Source organism: Crotalus tigris, unplaced genomic scaffold (genome assembly GCF_016545835.1).
Source record: "Crotalus tigris isolate CLP2741 ecotype Arizona unplaced genomic scaffold, ASM1654583v1 scf7180000017666.379230911805:20528666, whole genome shotgun sequence".
Lineage (NCBI taxonomy): Eukaryota > Metazoa > Chordata > Lepidosauria > Squamata > Viperidae > Crotalus > Crotalus tigris.
This window is the reverse complement of record NW_024096552.1, coordinates 13,542,522-13,558,543: the sequence shown is the minus strand read 5'-3', so window position 1 is coordinate 13,558,543 and position 16,022 is coordinate 13,542,522. Positions and strand designations below refer to the sequence as shown.

Sequence of the window (16,022 nt, the reverse complement as noted above, 5' to 3'; positions counted from 1 at the left end):
TTTGTTAGTTCATCCTTAGAATGTTTAGCTGAAATCTGATGGCCTATTACCTGAAGGATTTCTTGGGAGTAAAGTGCCTCAATCGATGGAGGAACTTGGACTTCCAGTTGGGCATTACAGTCACCCCCTATAAGGGTGTATAGCGCTGGAAATTTTGTTTCAATGCAAGTAATATAGTTCTCCAGTTCATTCCATTGAGCCTTAATGTCGGCTTGCCTCACCGTCGGAGGGAGGTAGACGTTAAACACTAGCAATTTGCTGTATCCTCTCTTAATTAGGAGCGCCATAGCTAAAGAGCCACAGGGGGACAGCTTCACTGTCTCCAGCTTTAAAGAGGTAGAGACCAAACAAGCCAAACCACCCTTGGGTCTTCCCATCACCAATTGTTTGATGGCGGCCAAGGAGGTGGCCGTAAACCCTGTAAGGGATATCTTATCACATGCCCAAGTCTCCTGAAGCAGAACCACATCAAATGCCTGAATATAGTTGGTAAATTCTATAGTACCACACCTTCTCCCCCAACCTGCTATGTTCCACGAAAGACATTTAAGAGTACAGAGGGGGGAAGAAAGACCATTTAATTTAAAAACTAGCCCAATTGTATTCATTTAATCACCTCCCTATTACTCCAATTTCCCACAATTGTCCTGATAAGTTTATCTTCCATTCAATCTGTTCTTCCTCCTTTTCCTCAAATTTCTTCTGATTTATGTAAATGTTATCACTCTCTTTTCTAATTTTCTATTTTTCCCATTGGCTGGATCTGTTGGTCAGTTGGGTCCTCTATCTTAGAATTTAGTTGTTCCACTTCTCCAGCTACTTCTGCATTGTTAGTTCTTTGGTTGTAGTCAAGATCTGGGTTTGTCTACCTAAGCTGGCATCTTGTTCCTTTATGTTTATGTCTTATTTTGTTACACGCTGAAAGAATGATTTTGTGTATTGATTTCAACATAAAAAGGATTTTTTCCTGATCTTCATCCATATTCTCTTGATAATGTATTACGTTGAAGATTTTAAAATCAAACATTAAAAATAGTTTTTTATTTTTTATAGCTAGGTATGGAACATCTATTTCACATGTTGTAGGTAGTCTTTATAGTGGAAACTGTTTGCCAAGTTAGAATTTATGGTCCAAAGTATTCTATTACCTCGTATAATCACAGATACTTCTCATGTAAAGAAATAGGAAAACAATTTCCCACATATAACTCTGAAAATCAGTAAAGGTTTATCTTCATAATTCAAACAAGCCAGATATGCCACCCTGCAGTTCCTTCTTTACAGCTAAGCTTTTCACAGGTGGTATCTGTCAAGGTCAAAAGAGTTTTTTCTAGATTCTGGGCTTCAAGCCAAGTCTCTTTTAGTCAATAACAAGTTGTAATACCATACTTCACCACAAGATGTCACCAATCCTTTTAAAACTTTTTAAGTCCCGAGTTTTTATACTAGTTTTTCAAGGTTTATTTCTTTTCTTTTTAGATAAAAACCAACGTCTCTAGTAAGAATAGGAAAACTTTTAGTCCCCAAATTTCAAAAGTACATGCATCCAATTAGATTAAATTTGTTCTTATAATTCCTCTATTTCCCCTGGGTAGTCAATCGCTGCTGTTCTTAGAGGGTGGGATAGGAATTCCCTTCCCTGTCTCCTCACAGGAGAAAAAATCTTTGGGCAGCTTTTGCAGAAAAGATATTTAAAGTCTTAAAGAGAAGATCAGATCTCACCCAGTTTCATCTGCATTGCTTTAAAGGTGCTTGGTAGTAATTTTGACTTTGACTGTCATCAGTTTAATGATGAGCCATATTGCTATGGCTGGTCTTTTCCAGAGCTACCCTGGATCAAGAGACAGGGCTGCTGCCCTCCCATGATCAAGCAGGGATCCCCTCCTTGCTCGTCGCCCCTACAGGGCGACTTTCAGCCCTTTCCAGGGTCTCCCAGCAGGATGAAATCAGATGCTGAAGATGGAGCTCGCCTCCATGTGTCCACAGGAGCCACGATGGCAAACCGGAAGTCTGTTATTCTGTTATTCTGAGGTTATCTCCAGTTGATCAGTTGATTTCCTCTAATTGTTAGCTTTAAAACATATCCCTTGCTGTTCTGGAATTCAAGACTTCAAGGGAAGAATAGCAGAAGGCAAGCAAAATATACTAAAATGTAAGAAGACAATTTGATAAAGACTGCTAATTTATAGTAGATCAGTTACCATATATGGTCACAACTAATAAACTGACTATATTATCCACCTTTGTCCTGGACAAAATGTGAGTTTTGAAGCAGTTAAAATACCTTGTGTTCCTAGATGTATTATTTTCACAATCAAGTATTTATGACATATAGAATTTCTGCTTTCTATTTCTTTCAGATTATTGGAACAATTCCACTGATGCCTAATCCAGTCTCATCCAATCAAGCAGGAGGGGGAGCTCAGGGCCTTCATGTACAGCCAATTACACCACAGTTGTTGACCAATGCCCAGGGTCAAATCATTGCAACAGTCATTGGAAACCAGATATTACCAGTAATCAACACACAAGGAATCACACTATCACCACTCAAGCCAGGCCAACAGGTTAATGAGCATTAATGCAGCCATTAAGCTGAATATTAAATTAATGGGGTCATTAAGCAGAGCACCCCATGCTCTGCTCCCACTCCTTGGGATTCCCCTAGGCTTGGGCCTGCTTTCCACCCATCAAGTCCTGCATGTTCTTCCCTATCCCATCGTCACTGATTACTCACTTATTTTTGTAGCTCTTCTTCTAAAAGTTCTGGAGATTACATTCAGGAGATCTCCACAACTATCTGCAGAACTCCAGAGATCTAGTGGAAAAGAGCATGCCACTCTACCCTTAGGCCATATGGTTTGCTTTCAGAATTGCGCACCATTTGTATGTAGTCACTCTAAAATGGTGCTCTCTTCCAGGGGTAAGTCTAGGGACAGAGTGAGTTGCTCTGCTTCCATAGTGTGATCTCAGGACCACTGCAGATTGCAGCAGAGTCTCCAGAGCTCGCATTAAGGAAAAAGGTGGGCCTCTTTGTTCCTGGGCTGTGTGGCATAATCCCGTTTTCTGAATGTCATTGCATTGTGGTCACTCCAGAAAGTGGCAGACATTTCAGGTTCGTGCCACACATTTAGGAATGGAGCACACTGCCCCCAACTCCTAACACTCCAGAGATCTTTGAAAGATAAGTCACAAAGAGTGAGGGGGAGGGTGTGGACCCAAAAGTGTGAGAAGCAGGCCCAAGGCCTACAGGAGCCCAATGAGAGGGAATGGTGGAGATAGGTGAGGGGACCATTATTTTATTGCTGAAAATGTCTTTATCTTTGTCCATAGCTCCATCAGCCTTCTCAGACTCAAGTAGGACAAGCAGCATCACAGACCAGTCTTCTACACTTGACTCATAGTCAAGCATCTATATCTCAAAGCCCAGTGCGCCAGGCTTCTTCTTCCTCTTCCTCATCCTCCTCATCTTCAGCTTTGAGTGTTGGCCAGTTAGTCAACAGTAAGTACAGCATTCTTGTCTTATTTTCTCATTGGTCTCTGTCTACTTGTTTTCCTTGATTTTATATGGTTTTATATTATTGGGAATCTATGGGAAGGAATGATTTATAAAATGCTATCTCAAAAAGCCTTTAGGAAGTGGATGGACTCAGAATACTATGTTATTCTGGGTAAGATATACTGCGATGGGATAATATATTGATTGGACAGCGTTATTTTATTGTAGTTGTTGTTTGATTATTGTAACTGACTAGATTGAAGTGGCATAAAAATCCCTATAATAAATAATTAGAATAATTAAGCAGTCACTAATTGCTAAGCAATACAGCTAGAAGAGGGCACAGAGAAACTGTAAGCATGAAATGTTTTGGACTAAATTCAAGGTAGAAAATATTTATGCAGTGTGCATTAATTTTGATGATATCACATAAATGATATCATGTAAATCAAAAAGTACTGCTTTTTTATTTTTTAGGGACTGTTTTTCTATCCAGCAGATTTTTGATGTAACTGAAATATACCAAATTAAATTCCTATTTGTAAGAGCTCCCACTTATTAAGAAGCCTTACAAGCCTTCCCCTATCCTATACCGTCCCCAGCTTCCAGCACACTCTCATTAAAAGATGACAAAATTTGCCTCACATGACAAAAAAGCAGCTTTTTTTAAAAAAAAGAAAGGCAATGTAAAATTAAGGCAGTGTTTCTTAATCGCAGCAATTTTTAAGATGTGTGGACTTAGATTTCCAATTCTAGGAGTTGAAATCCAAACTTCTTAAAGTTGATAAGATTGAAAAAAACACTGAACTAATGGTCAAACAATGGTCATGCAATATGCAAGGCAAGAGAATGTGGAAGTAGTAGTTTTCCACACAAATGACAGCCATAATGCCTGGATTTAAATTAAATTAAAAATATGAATACACACACATACATATAAATGTATATGTAGATGTATATGGGTGTATATTCATATTTTTAATTTCAATGATCCATTGAATTGTTTTGTGATTAATATGTGTGTGGGTATTGATGTATATATGTAGATATTGATGTAGATGCAGATGTATACAGCATATGTTGATGTAAAAAAGAACAATCCACAGCAAGATGGAGGGACTCAATTATAGTGGCAATAGGTGCCCTGTGGAAAGAGACCAGGTTAAGAATACATTATCATGGTACATGGTCAATTGAACAATCAAGTACACTATAACTAATGATACAAACATTTATGTCCCCTTGATTTCTTCTTGCTTTTAAATGATTCTAGTCAAGGAATGATATTAATAACTAACAATAATTAACACATACAATTTATGGGAAAATATTCTTTTTATGCCTCCCTGGTGGGAAGTGATTCTTGTCTCATGGAAAAGAAGCGTTTGAGATAGCTGTTAAAAAGCAGTCTATCTACCTAACCTTTACAGATTATAGAAATAATAACCAAACTAATGACAAAATGTGCATCATAATATTATTATTCTGTCCTTTTACATGTGCACTGCAACATGGCACACAAATACATATGGGGAAGAATTTGCACCACAATGCTTGTTTTATAACTTGCCTTCCCTGCTCCCTTCCCCATGTCCATGCCAACACTATCAGTAGAAACAAAGATTAAATTAGCTCTTACTTTTAGGGGGAAAATCTGAGCACAAATGTAGTGCCCAGTATTGAAGTACACATTGCAAAAAGCAGGATAGTGGCTGAAAAATAGCAAATTATGTGGGTTACCTTATGCCAGCTCAACAAAGAAACCCAGTATCATTATATCAAATTTGTTCAGTGCATATATATGTATTTGAGCAAGAATGCATATTTTTCCCTTTTCTTCCAGATGGGATCTCTTACTTTTTCTTTGACTATTATCCAGGTATGAGTTGATTTGGGATATGATAACCAAGAAATCTATGTTTTCTATGATGTTGTAAAGAATTCCGTTGTTAAAGCACCCGTATCTTATGTATTACCTAAAGAAATAGAATGCAGGGTGAATCAATTGGGATTGAATGAGTTAAGAAGCCAGGGAAGAATTTCTTTTTTTTATTAAATATTTGTCACAGCAAGTGCCACTTGCAAATTATCTCAAAAAGCTAAACAGGGTTCAACCTGAATTGGGGAAGACCAAAGAAGCCCAAGAAAATAAAAAATAACCAAAATAGAAGGTGATAAGTCTGTGTGACAAATATAACTTAAGCTCAACACAAAGGAGTCTTTATTTTTTTATTTTGACTTTCCCTTTTGTTGGAAGAAAAATCAGGTCCAGTTTTAAGCTGGGAGAAAGACACTGAAAATAAAATGGAGGCTGCTAAGAAAGGTCTCTGTTTATTTGGTAGCCAGAAACTAAAATGGCAGCAACAGGAATAGAATAGAATAGAATAGAATAGAATAGAATAGAATAGAATAGAATAGAATAGAATAGAATAGAATAGAATAGAATCTGTAAGGGACCTTGGAGGTCTTCTAGTCCAGCCTCCTGCTAAAGCAAGAGAACCTATACAATTTCAGAGAAGTGATTGTCCAGTCTCTTCTTTAAAATCTCCAGTGAAGGCAAGCTGTTCCACTGGTTAATTGTCCTCACTGTTAGAAACTTTCTCCTTAATTCCAGGTCGCTTCTCTCTTTGATCCATTTCCAATCATTGTTTCTTGTCCTGCTCTCTGGTGCTATGGAGTATAGTTTGATGCCCTCTTCTTTGTGGCAGCCCTTCAAATCTGGAATACTGCTGTCATGTCACAACTGTTTCTTCTTTTCTTTAGACTAGCTAAACCCAAGTCCTGCAGCCATTCTTCATATGTTTTAGTCTCCAGGCCTTTGATCATTTTAGTTGTTCTTCTCTGAACTTTTTCCAAAGTCTCAACATCATTTTTGTAGTATGGTGACCAAAATTAGTTGCAGTGTTCCAGGTGTGGTCTCACTGGGCTTTTATAAAGCGGTACTAATATTTTGCATGATCTTGATTCTATGTCTCTGTTATACAACCCAGGATTGTATTAGCTTTTTTGGCGGTGGCTGCACACTACTGGCCTATATTCAAGTGATCATCCACTAGGACTCCAAAGTCCCTCTCATGGTTACTGTTTTTGAGCCAGATCTCACCTAATCTGTACTTATACCTTTGATTTTTCCTGTCTAAATGTAAACTTTGCTTTTCTCCACATTAAAATTCATTTTGTTGGATAGGGCCCATTGTTCAAGTTTGTCAAAATCTTTTTGGATCCGGAGCTTGTCTTCTTGGGTGTTGGCTATTCCTGCCAGTTTAGTGTCATCTGCAAATTTGATGAGTTCCCCTTCTATTCCCTCATCTAAGTCATTTATGAAGATATTAAAGAATACTGGGCCTAAGATGGAGCCTTGTGGTACCCCACTGCTTATTTCTCTCCATGTGGATATAGTCCCATTGAGGACTACTCACTGAGTACGGTTTGTCAGCCAGCTACATCTGGTGGTAATGTTGTTTATCCCACTTTTTTCTAGCTTACTAAGCAGCAGATTGTGGTCTACTTTGACAAATGCCTTACTGAAATCTAAGTATACTGTGTCCACAACATTTCACTGGTCTACTAATTTATTCACTTTATTAAAGAATGAAATACGATTGGTTTGGTATAATCTGTTTTTAACAAACCCGTGGTGGCTACTAGTTATAACTTTGTTTGCTTCTAGTTGTTCACAGATCTGTTTTTTTATTATCTTTTCCAGGATCTTCCCAGGTATTGAAGTTAGACTGATTGGTCTGTAGTTTCCTGGGTCTCTTATTTTTCCTTTCTTGAAGATGGGAACCACATCAGCCCCTTTCCAATACTCAGGTACTTCCCCAGTGCTCCGGGATTTTTGAAAGATATGGTGCAATGATTCTGGGATAACATCTGCCAGCTCATTCAGAACTCTGGGATATAATCTGTCAGGTCCCAGTGATTTATATTCATCAATGTCAGATAGGTGTTCTCTTACCATTTTCTTGCTTATTTTAATTTTTGTTTCTAATTTGTCTTTTGCAGTAGTTTTTTGCTATGTTGGGCTATAATTTCTTTTTGTGTGAAGACTGATGCAAAGAATGAGTTAAGCAGCTCTGCTTTCTCCCTACTGCCTTTTACTTCCTTGCCATCTTCTCTCTTTAATGGACCTATAGTTTTCTTAACATTTTTTTGTTATTAATCTGTTGATTTCTGTTTCAGGTTTTTGTTCATTCTGAGCTTTTGCTTTCCTGACTTCATCTTTGTATGTTCTGGCTGTCTGCTAATAATCAGCTTAATTATGTGACCCTTTTTCCATTTTTTCTACTTGTCCTTTTTGTCTTTCAGTCTGACAGAGAGATCGTTGTGCACCCATGTTGGCTTCTTCTTGAATTTCTTGTTTTTCTTTTTCATTGGTATTGTACTGGATTGGGCTTTTATGATGATATTTTTCAGAGTTTCCCATGCTTCTTGAGTTGTTTTCCCCTTTAGGATTTTTGTCCATGGAATCTTTCCTAGGTTTTCTCTGAGTTTGTTAAAATCAGCTCCTTTGAAGTTTAAGACACTGGATTATTTTCTATTGCTTGAATTTGCATCATATTGAATTTCAGTATGATGTGGTCACTTTCACCCAAGGTTCTGGCAACTTCAACTCCATCACTTCTTCTCTATTAGTAAGAATTAGGTCCAGTATAGCTTTACTTCTAGTTCCTTTCTCCACCTTTTGGATGACAAAGTTGTTAGCTAGGTTGATCAGGAATCTGTTTGATCTCCCACTCGCTGCAGAGTTTCTCTCCCAGTTGACATCTGGATAGTTGAAGTCTCCCATTACTACTGTAGTATGCTTCCTACATACATTTGTTAACTGGTTGGCAAAGAGTTCATCTATTTCTTCTGATTGGTTGAGTGGCCTGTGATATACAACCTATGGCAATGTCACTTTTTTCCCTTTTATATTGATCCACATACATTCTGGAGGGATTTTATCTTTGATCACATTTCTGTAGATATTTAGTGTTCTCTTACATATAGTGCAATTCCCCCTTCTCTTTTTGTAGATCTATTTCTTTTGAACAATTTGTATCCATCCATCAGTACATTCCAGTCATTGGTTTCATACCACCAGGTTGGGTTTTGTCCTACTAGGTTTCTGGGGTGTCTGACAAAATGGAGTTGAGAGTACGTGGGTTTTTATACATTCTTTGGAGCTTTGTATTTGAGATGCCTGTTCATTTGAAACATGCTTTGATCTATGCTTGAATGTGCCCTTTTAGTATTCTAATTATTGTTGTCTAACTTCCATTGTGGCTGAGAGGTCATGCTCTGTCCTTGGAGCTGGATGGGGAATGTCAATTTTAGGAGTCTTTGTTTTTCTAATACCATCAGCTCCAGCCTTCTGTGGGAGCTGTGGCTAAAGGCATTATGTTTACGAATGGGGTGGTCTTTCTTAATGGATACAAAATATCCATTTCTAAAGAATTAAAGCTTCTGCTTGACACTGGGGCTTCTTTCTGCATTCAAGAATATGTTTCTCTTCCTCTCCTTTAGGAGAAATTTAATATTCTGTCTCATTTAATATTCCCCAAAATATTTCATTCTTGGGGGGGGGCTTCCTACACTTCAAAATGATACCCAAAATTGCTGCATTGTATTTTAGCAATTCTCTGATGTGCTAAATGAGGACACCATTGTCTAATCTGACCTGAGCTACAGTTTGCTTTTTTTCACGCAATTCATCTCAAACACTGATCTCAAACACTTCCTTAGATTTCAGCCCTTAAGGTTTGGAGTCATAAGTGCAAAATACAGTTTGCATCCCAAGTTTCCATGCTGGAAAAGAATGTACAAAATGTATCAGTATCTCAAGGTCAGGCTTATCTATCTTGGTAGAGGCTTTTTAGTCACAAGAAAATCAAAAAGGTTAGAAGTATTTTTTGATACTATCAACCCAATTTTTATTAAAAGTGCAGTCAGGCACAAAATTTGTAGTTTCAGGAACAACTGCTTCAAGTGCTTTTGTACAGTATAACATCCAAGTAATGCAAAGGTTTCATTATATTAACTGATGAAAAATTTTGTTGAACAATCGACAGACATTAATTCTAAATTCTGGCTGAATATATTCATTTTTTCTCATCTTCATTGCAAAAAAAAAAAAAAAAAACACCTGTAGAGGAGGGGGAAAAGGCCTACCTTTTCCTATATGACATCTATTTTTTATGCAGCAAATATTTAATGGTTGGCCACTGCAACTAGATCTAGAAAAGACTTCTATTGAAATCCTGGGCAGTGGCTTCTCTATCTTTGTGCCCACAGGTAGTTTTCCTCCATCAAGGTCCTTCCCTATTTAACCTCTTACCTATAAAGATGAGAAAGTGCCATGCTGTGAAGCCATGTGTCAACCTCCAACCTCAACTTTATTTCCAATAATGTCTCTTGTCTCTTTTGGGACCATAAGCTCTCACTAAAAATAAAAATGATGACCATGGTGATAAGTTTGAAGGGGAGTCCAACTGCTCATAAAAAACAATACCAGGCAGGAATATTAAAATGTCTTAAAGGGGAAGGGGAAGGGGAGGAGAGCATGATAGTCATTTTGAGAATGGGCAAAAGATTCCCAAGAGCTATTTTGTATGAGCATATACATACTATGGTCAAAAATGTAAGAAACCATCAATGTAGATAAAACTGAATGCTACTCATAAAATTATAATAAAATCCTGCACACACTATATTCCCTGCAAATCCTATATGCCCTAGGAAAATTACAACAGATGACCATGAAAGTAGGCTTGACAAATAAGGAAGGCCCAATAGGTTATTTTTTTTTCTCTTTTGGCCTATTAAAATTGTTAAATGGAAGCAAGACCAACTGATACTTCACAAATTCTGAGTAGTTTAGTAAGATTTTTATTTATTTATTTTTACTATTAAAAGCAGCATAGCAGAGATTCATGCTGATGAACATAAAAAATGAGACAAAACCAAGAGCAGATATGATATTTGGTATAAACGAGGATGCATTTATAGAGGGCTTTTTTATAATTTCCGGTAACATGCCAACAAAAATAGCTTCTCTACAATCACTAGTATAGTCTCTTTAGAAAAACAAATCATATTTGCTTAGCTAACATATTGTGAGTGTCTATATCCTACTCATTCTATTCTATGGCATATAGTAAAAGCAGGGAAATTGTTTGGTAATCAGCCCCAAAGGAAAGGTAATTAATTAAAACTGTAAAATGTATTTCATTTTATGGCAAACTATATTTTATATATTTGTGTTTGTTTTATCTGTTCATAATGCCACTGAGATCTGTAGTTAAGTAGAATTTTTACAATACCACAAAGACTAGATTCTCAATGGTAGACATCATCTAATATTAGCTAGTATTTATTTGTTTGTTTGTTTACTTATTAGATTTATGGTCCACCCTCTGGGATAGAGATCTTTATCCAGGTTAAATATAAACACTTAATGGCATATATTTAAAGAAATATGATATTATGTGAGCATCTTTGTAAGAATGATATGAAAAACACTATAGAACAAGAGTTTCAGTACATGCAGAACTCAGTAACTTCTGAATCTTCCACCAGACTGTTGTCTGCTGCCTTCACCAGACTGGAGAATGCTTTCAGTTAGCAAGGAATCAGTTGCAGAAAGAGAAGGAGACGCCATTCCCAGCTGCTGTATCATTTCCTCAATAAATCCTAAACTGATAATGTTTCGAGCATCAAAAGAGTCTTCCTCTAGTAGATAGCATTTATTACATCCCCTTTCAGGACAAAAACTGTTGTCAAAGAAGTCCAATTTATTCTCTCAGCACTGTGAGTATTATCTACTGAGGGGCCAATAAAAAATGAAATGGGGATCAGTGTTACAATTGGAAGGCTGGACATGCCTACTACTCAAACTGGAAATTCTCTGGGATGATATAGAAATAAAATATTTTATTGAATCCAATATACAACCAAACATATGTAGAATTAAAATGTCATTACAATTTTATATTAAAATGCAAGCACTTTAGATGCAACACAAAGGATATCTATTTGAAATTTAAGGATTCCTTTTTCCCAAAACAAGATATCCTGAGTACTATTAGAAAAACAGTCCATAGTTCGGAGTAGCTGTTTATGTTACCTGAAATTCACTTTGTGAAAAAAGTGAAGGGTTGCAAATCAGGAACTCAATATGCTGCAAAATAACCTAGCATGCATTGTTTTATTAAAAGTGTTCCTCTTTCTGTTCTTTTTCAACTGAAGATTGGGAAACTTGTTATTAATCCAATATGCTTGCTTTATCTACCTTTCAGGTATGCTGTTTGCCTTGCAAAACTATTTGGATGTAGGAGGCTTTCTTCTTCTTCTTGTGCCATATCCGTTATCGGACGTTGGCGATCATGTTGGCGATCCTGTTTTTATCAGCAGCTGCACGAAAAAGTGCTGCTGAGTTTTGTCTTTACCTGCTTTATTGGAAATAATTCCCTTAATTTAATTGTATAAGATTTGAGGATATTCAGTTTGTTTTCTATTATTTCAACAGATCCCCAAATAGCCTCTAGTGAGGTGGATGGGGTGAATCTTGAAGAAATACGAGAATTTGCCAAAGCTTTTAAAATCCGACGCCTGTCTCTTGGTCTCACTCAGACACAAGTCGGTCAAGCTCTAAGTGCCACAGAGGGTCCAGCGTACAGCCAGTCTGCCATCTGCAGGTAACAAAATGTATAGTCTGTCCTCATTTCTCCAACCTTTTCTCTTAAGGCTTATTGCTTACTGCCTTTATATTATAATTATATCTATATGTCTAGCAAAGCAGCCTTATATGAACAAATACTGACATATTTTATTATCTGGCTTTAACGCAATTTTCATCTTCCCACACCCAAGTTTTTATTTATTTATTTATGCAGAAACAAGTTGGGAACATTATATATGTTCCTGGTCATAAAATTTAAGGCAGCATGGAGATGGATAACCTATCAAACACCGGTTAACCTTCTTAAAGTAAAGATAAAGGTTTCCCCTGTCCAGTCATGTCCGATTTTAGGAGGTGTTGCTCATCTATGTGTCTTAGCCAAGAGAACCAATATTGTCCAATTACATTTCTGTGGTCATTGTGGCTGACTTGACTATACTCCAAAAAGCACAAAACACTGTTACCTTCTCACCAAAATAGCACCTCTTTATCTACTCGTATTTGCATACTTTCAAATTGTGCATTTTTATTGGTATAAATTCTGAACAATTATTTCATGTGTCTCCCTGCTATGTTTTAGCCTGTAATACCAGATGTTTCAAAAGAAAAAAATCTGTATTTAGAAAAAGGAGACTAATATTCAAGAACATTGTGAAAAATCATGAAAATATAGTACCCTTGATAGAGTTAAAGAATCTTGAAAGCAAAACACCTAGGTCTTCATATATGTATGTTATAATCCTATGTTTATACATGAGGTAACAAAGCCACTTAGGTAACAGATTTTTCCTCTTAGGCCATGTAGTCTTACAGTTCTTCTCCATCAATGAGAGCCAAGAAATGAACTCTAAGCTCATTTAAGTGGATTTTGTTCTTAGTGATCCATGAAATGCTCTGTCTTTTTACCTGCTCTTTATACTTCTAATGTATTCCCCATAGAATGGAAGTGTACTTTTCCTGCAGTTTAAGACTAAGGTTATAAATAACATCAGTATGGGGTAGTGAGCTTGCAGCTCACATTTTGCTCAATGATTTTCCATAAAACCCATTGATTGTTGTTAAATACAAAAAGCTCCATAGGATCCTCTCACTTCTATGGCCTCCCCTACTGTTTTTTCTTATAAGATACCTCCCTGCAGAAAATAACCTTTATTCAGTGTATACAAGGATACCACTGCTAGGAAATTTGTTTCAAGACTTGGATATTGTTATACCAAAAATCACATACAAAGTACAGATGTTAACAAGACACTTTAATTATATGAATATGGTTTTCTCATTATTTAATTTTAATGTAATTTATTTTCTCTATGATAAATTGATAAAGGAAACTTGAACTAACAGATTTTGTTTTTTAAAGCAATATGTTCAGTATTATTATATTGTCTTACTTTATAATAATATCATACTTTAATACAGATTATTAGATTTTCAAATCTTTCATAGAGTTTTGGATTTTGGTTTACCTGGGATTTGGAGGGGGCAGTACTGGCAAATGCAGTTTCTAAAGACTGCACACACACAGACACACACACACACACACACACACACACACACACACACACAAAAGAAAATAGTAAGAAATAAGGGAGTGAAAAGGGAAGGAAAGTGTAGGGGGAAAAGAAAGAAAAGGTGTTGACTTCTTATTCCCTTTGGTGCAGTAGAATAAGATAATAACATCAAACCTCTTTTTACTTTTACATAAAGTAAAACTAGCCATTTCTATAACAATAAACCTATCTAATCAATAAAACTCAAAATAAAAGTTTCAATTTTTTTTCATCTCAAGCACAAAGTTCAGAAGTGGTTTCCAAGTAGAAACAAAAGTAATTTTCTTTTATCAAAGCAGTCAGTTTGGTCATCTCTACTAACTCCATCAACTTTTGCAACCATTCATCCATTATAGGAATCAAAATGTCATTGCATTTTTGTGCGTAATCTTGCTGCCATCAATATTTATAACATCAAAGTTCCATTTTTTCCCCCAAGTCTTTTTCCATTAAACTCAGAAGAAAGAGTTCTGGTTTTATCTTTATATTCACTTTGATAATCTTCTGTATTAAGATGTGAATCCTCCTCCAATATTTCTTTGCTTTATCACATATCCATCATAAGTGATAAAAGATCCCTTCTTTACATTTGCATTTCCAAAATTCATTTGAAATGCCTTTATACATTCTTGACAACTTTGTTGTTGTTAATTGCAAAGTCGTGTCCGACCCATCGCGACCCCATGGGCAACATTCCTCCAGGCTTTCCTGTCCTCTACCATCTTCTGGAATCCATTTAAGCTCATGCCTTATATCCAGCCACCTCATTCTCTGTCATCCCCCTTTTCTATTGCCCTCAATCTTTCCGAGCATTAAGCCCTTCTCCAATGAGTCCTTCCTTCTCATTAGGTGGCCAAAGTATTTGAGTTTCAACTTCAGGATCTGGCCTTCTAAAGAGCAATTGGGGTTGATCTCTTCTAGGACTGACCAGTTTGAATGCCTTGCAGTCCAAGGGACTCACAGGAGTCTCCTCCAGCACCATAGTTCAAAGACCTCAATTATTTGGCGCTCAGCCTTTCTTATGATCCAACTTTCACAGCTATACATTGCAACTGGGAAAACCATGGCCTTGACTATACGCACTTTTGTTGGCAGGGTGATGTCTCTGCTTTTTAGAATGCTGTCTAGATTTGCCATAGCTTTCCTCCCCAGGAGCAAGCGTCTTTTAATTTCTTGGCTGCAGTCCCCATCTGAGGTGATCTTGGAGCCCAGGAAAATAAAATTGTCACTACCTCCATTTCTTCCCCATCTATTTGCCAGGAATTGAGAGGGCCGGATGCCATGATTTTTGTTTTCTTAATTGACAAGTTATCTGATATTAAATACCAACAATACATCATCTTATAAAAATTTTCTTTTACATTATAATTTAGTGTAAATTTTAGATTTTTCTTCCACAGATTCTCCCATTATTTAAGCATTATATTATATCCAAAGTTTCTTGCTCATGAATCATGCAATGCTTTACATATTCATTCTCCAAATTCAAATTCAATAACAATAACAATAGACCTTAACAATAATGTGTTCATCACTACCATGCAGTAGGATTTCCAATTCATTTTTCACAAGATCAAACTCATAACTCTTTTTGTCTGATTTAAATCTTTCTTTCAATTGTAAATATGTAAACCAATGGCAGAAAATCCTTCTTTCTAACTCCTCTTTAGATTTGAGGATAGGATCACCAAAATTAAAAAACATTATTTGACCATAAGTCTACCAGTCTTGTTTTGCCACTATTTTCTTTCTAAGAGAGGCATCTTCATAGAAAACCAAACTCTTAGGATAGCATATCTAACAAAATGGTTATTAAATTCAACATTTACTTTAACCTTGTCATACCATAAATAGCCGTGCCATCCAAATCTTAATTTATGGCCCTCTAAATCAAGTAACCTTTTATTCGGAAGATTGACCTACTTTTTTAACCAGACCAAACATCAAGCATCGAAATACAATATCAAATCTTGTAAACCCAAACCTCCTCTTTCTTTAGCATCTTACAGTAATTTCAGTGGTGGGATTCAAATATGTGAACAACCGATTCTCTGTGTGGATGCTACTTCCGGAAATCCATTCTGGGCCTGGGCAACAAAAAATTAACTACCAGTTCTACCAAAGTGGTACGAATGAGCTGAATCCCACCACTGAGTAATTTGTATCTAATTCTTGGGTTTTTTCCCTTGCCATATAAATTTGGAACTATCCATCTGCCATTGTTTAAATCAGGGGTGTCAAACTGCCAGCCCACAGGCCAGTTGAATCATATGGAGGCCGCGCTCACCCCAGCTCCGGCAATGCAAAAAAA

The 16,022-nt window shown here is 36.6% G+C and overlaps 1 protein-coding gene across 4 annotated transcripts in view; it reads left to right on the top strand.

Annotated features, from left to right (window-relative positions):
* Nucleotides 1–16,022, top strand: part of POU6F2 (POU class 6 homeobox 2) — a 379,459-nt gene that overhangs the window by 357,022 nt on the left and 6,415 nt on the right. For all 4 annotated transcript variants that reach the window (XR_005555980.1, XM_039336735.1, XM_039336734.1 and 1 more), the window contains exons 6-8: nt 2,361–2,567; nt 3,334–3,502; nt 12,009–12,177. Coding sequence is in view for 3 of the 4 variants with exons in the window: in XM_039336735.1 (XP_039192669.1) it covers nt 2,361–2,567; nt 3,334–3,502; nt 12,009–12,177 (545 nt within the window). In the remaining variant the exon portion in view is untranslated. The remainder of the gene's footprint in view (nt 1–2,360; nt 2,568–3,333; nt 3,503–12,008; nt 12,178–16,022) is intronic.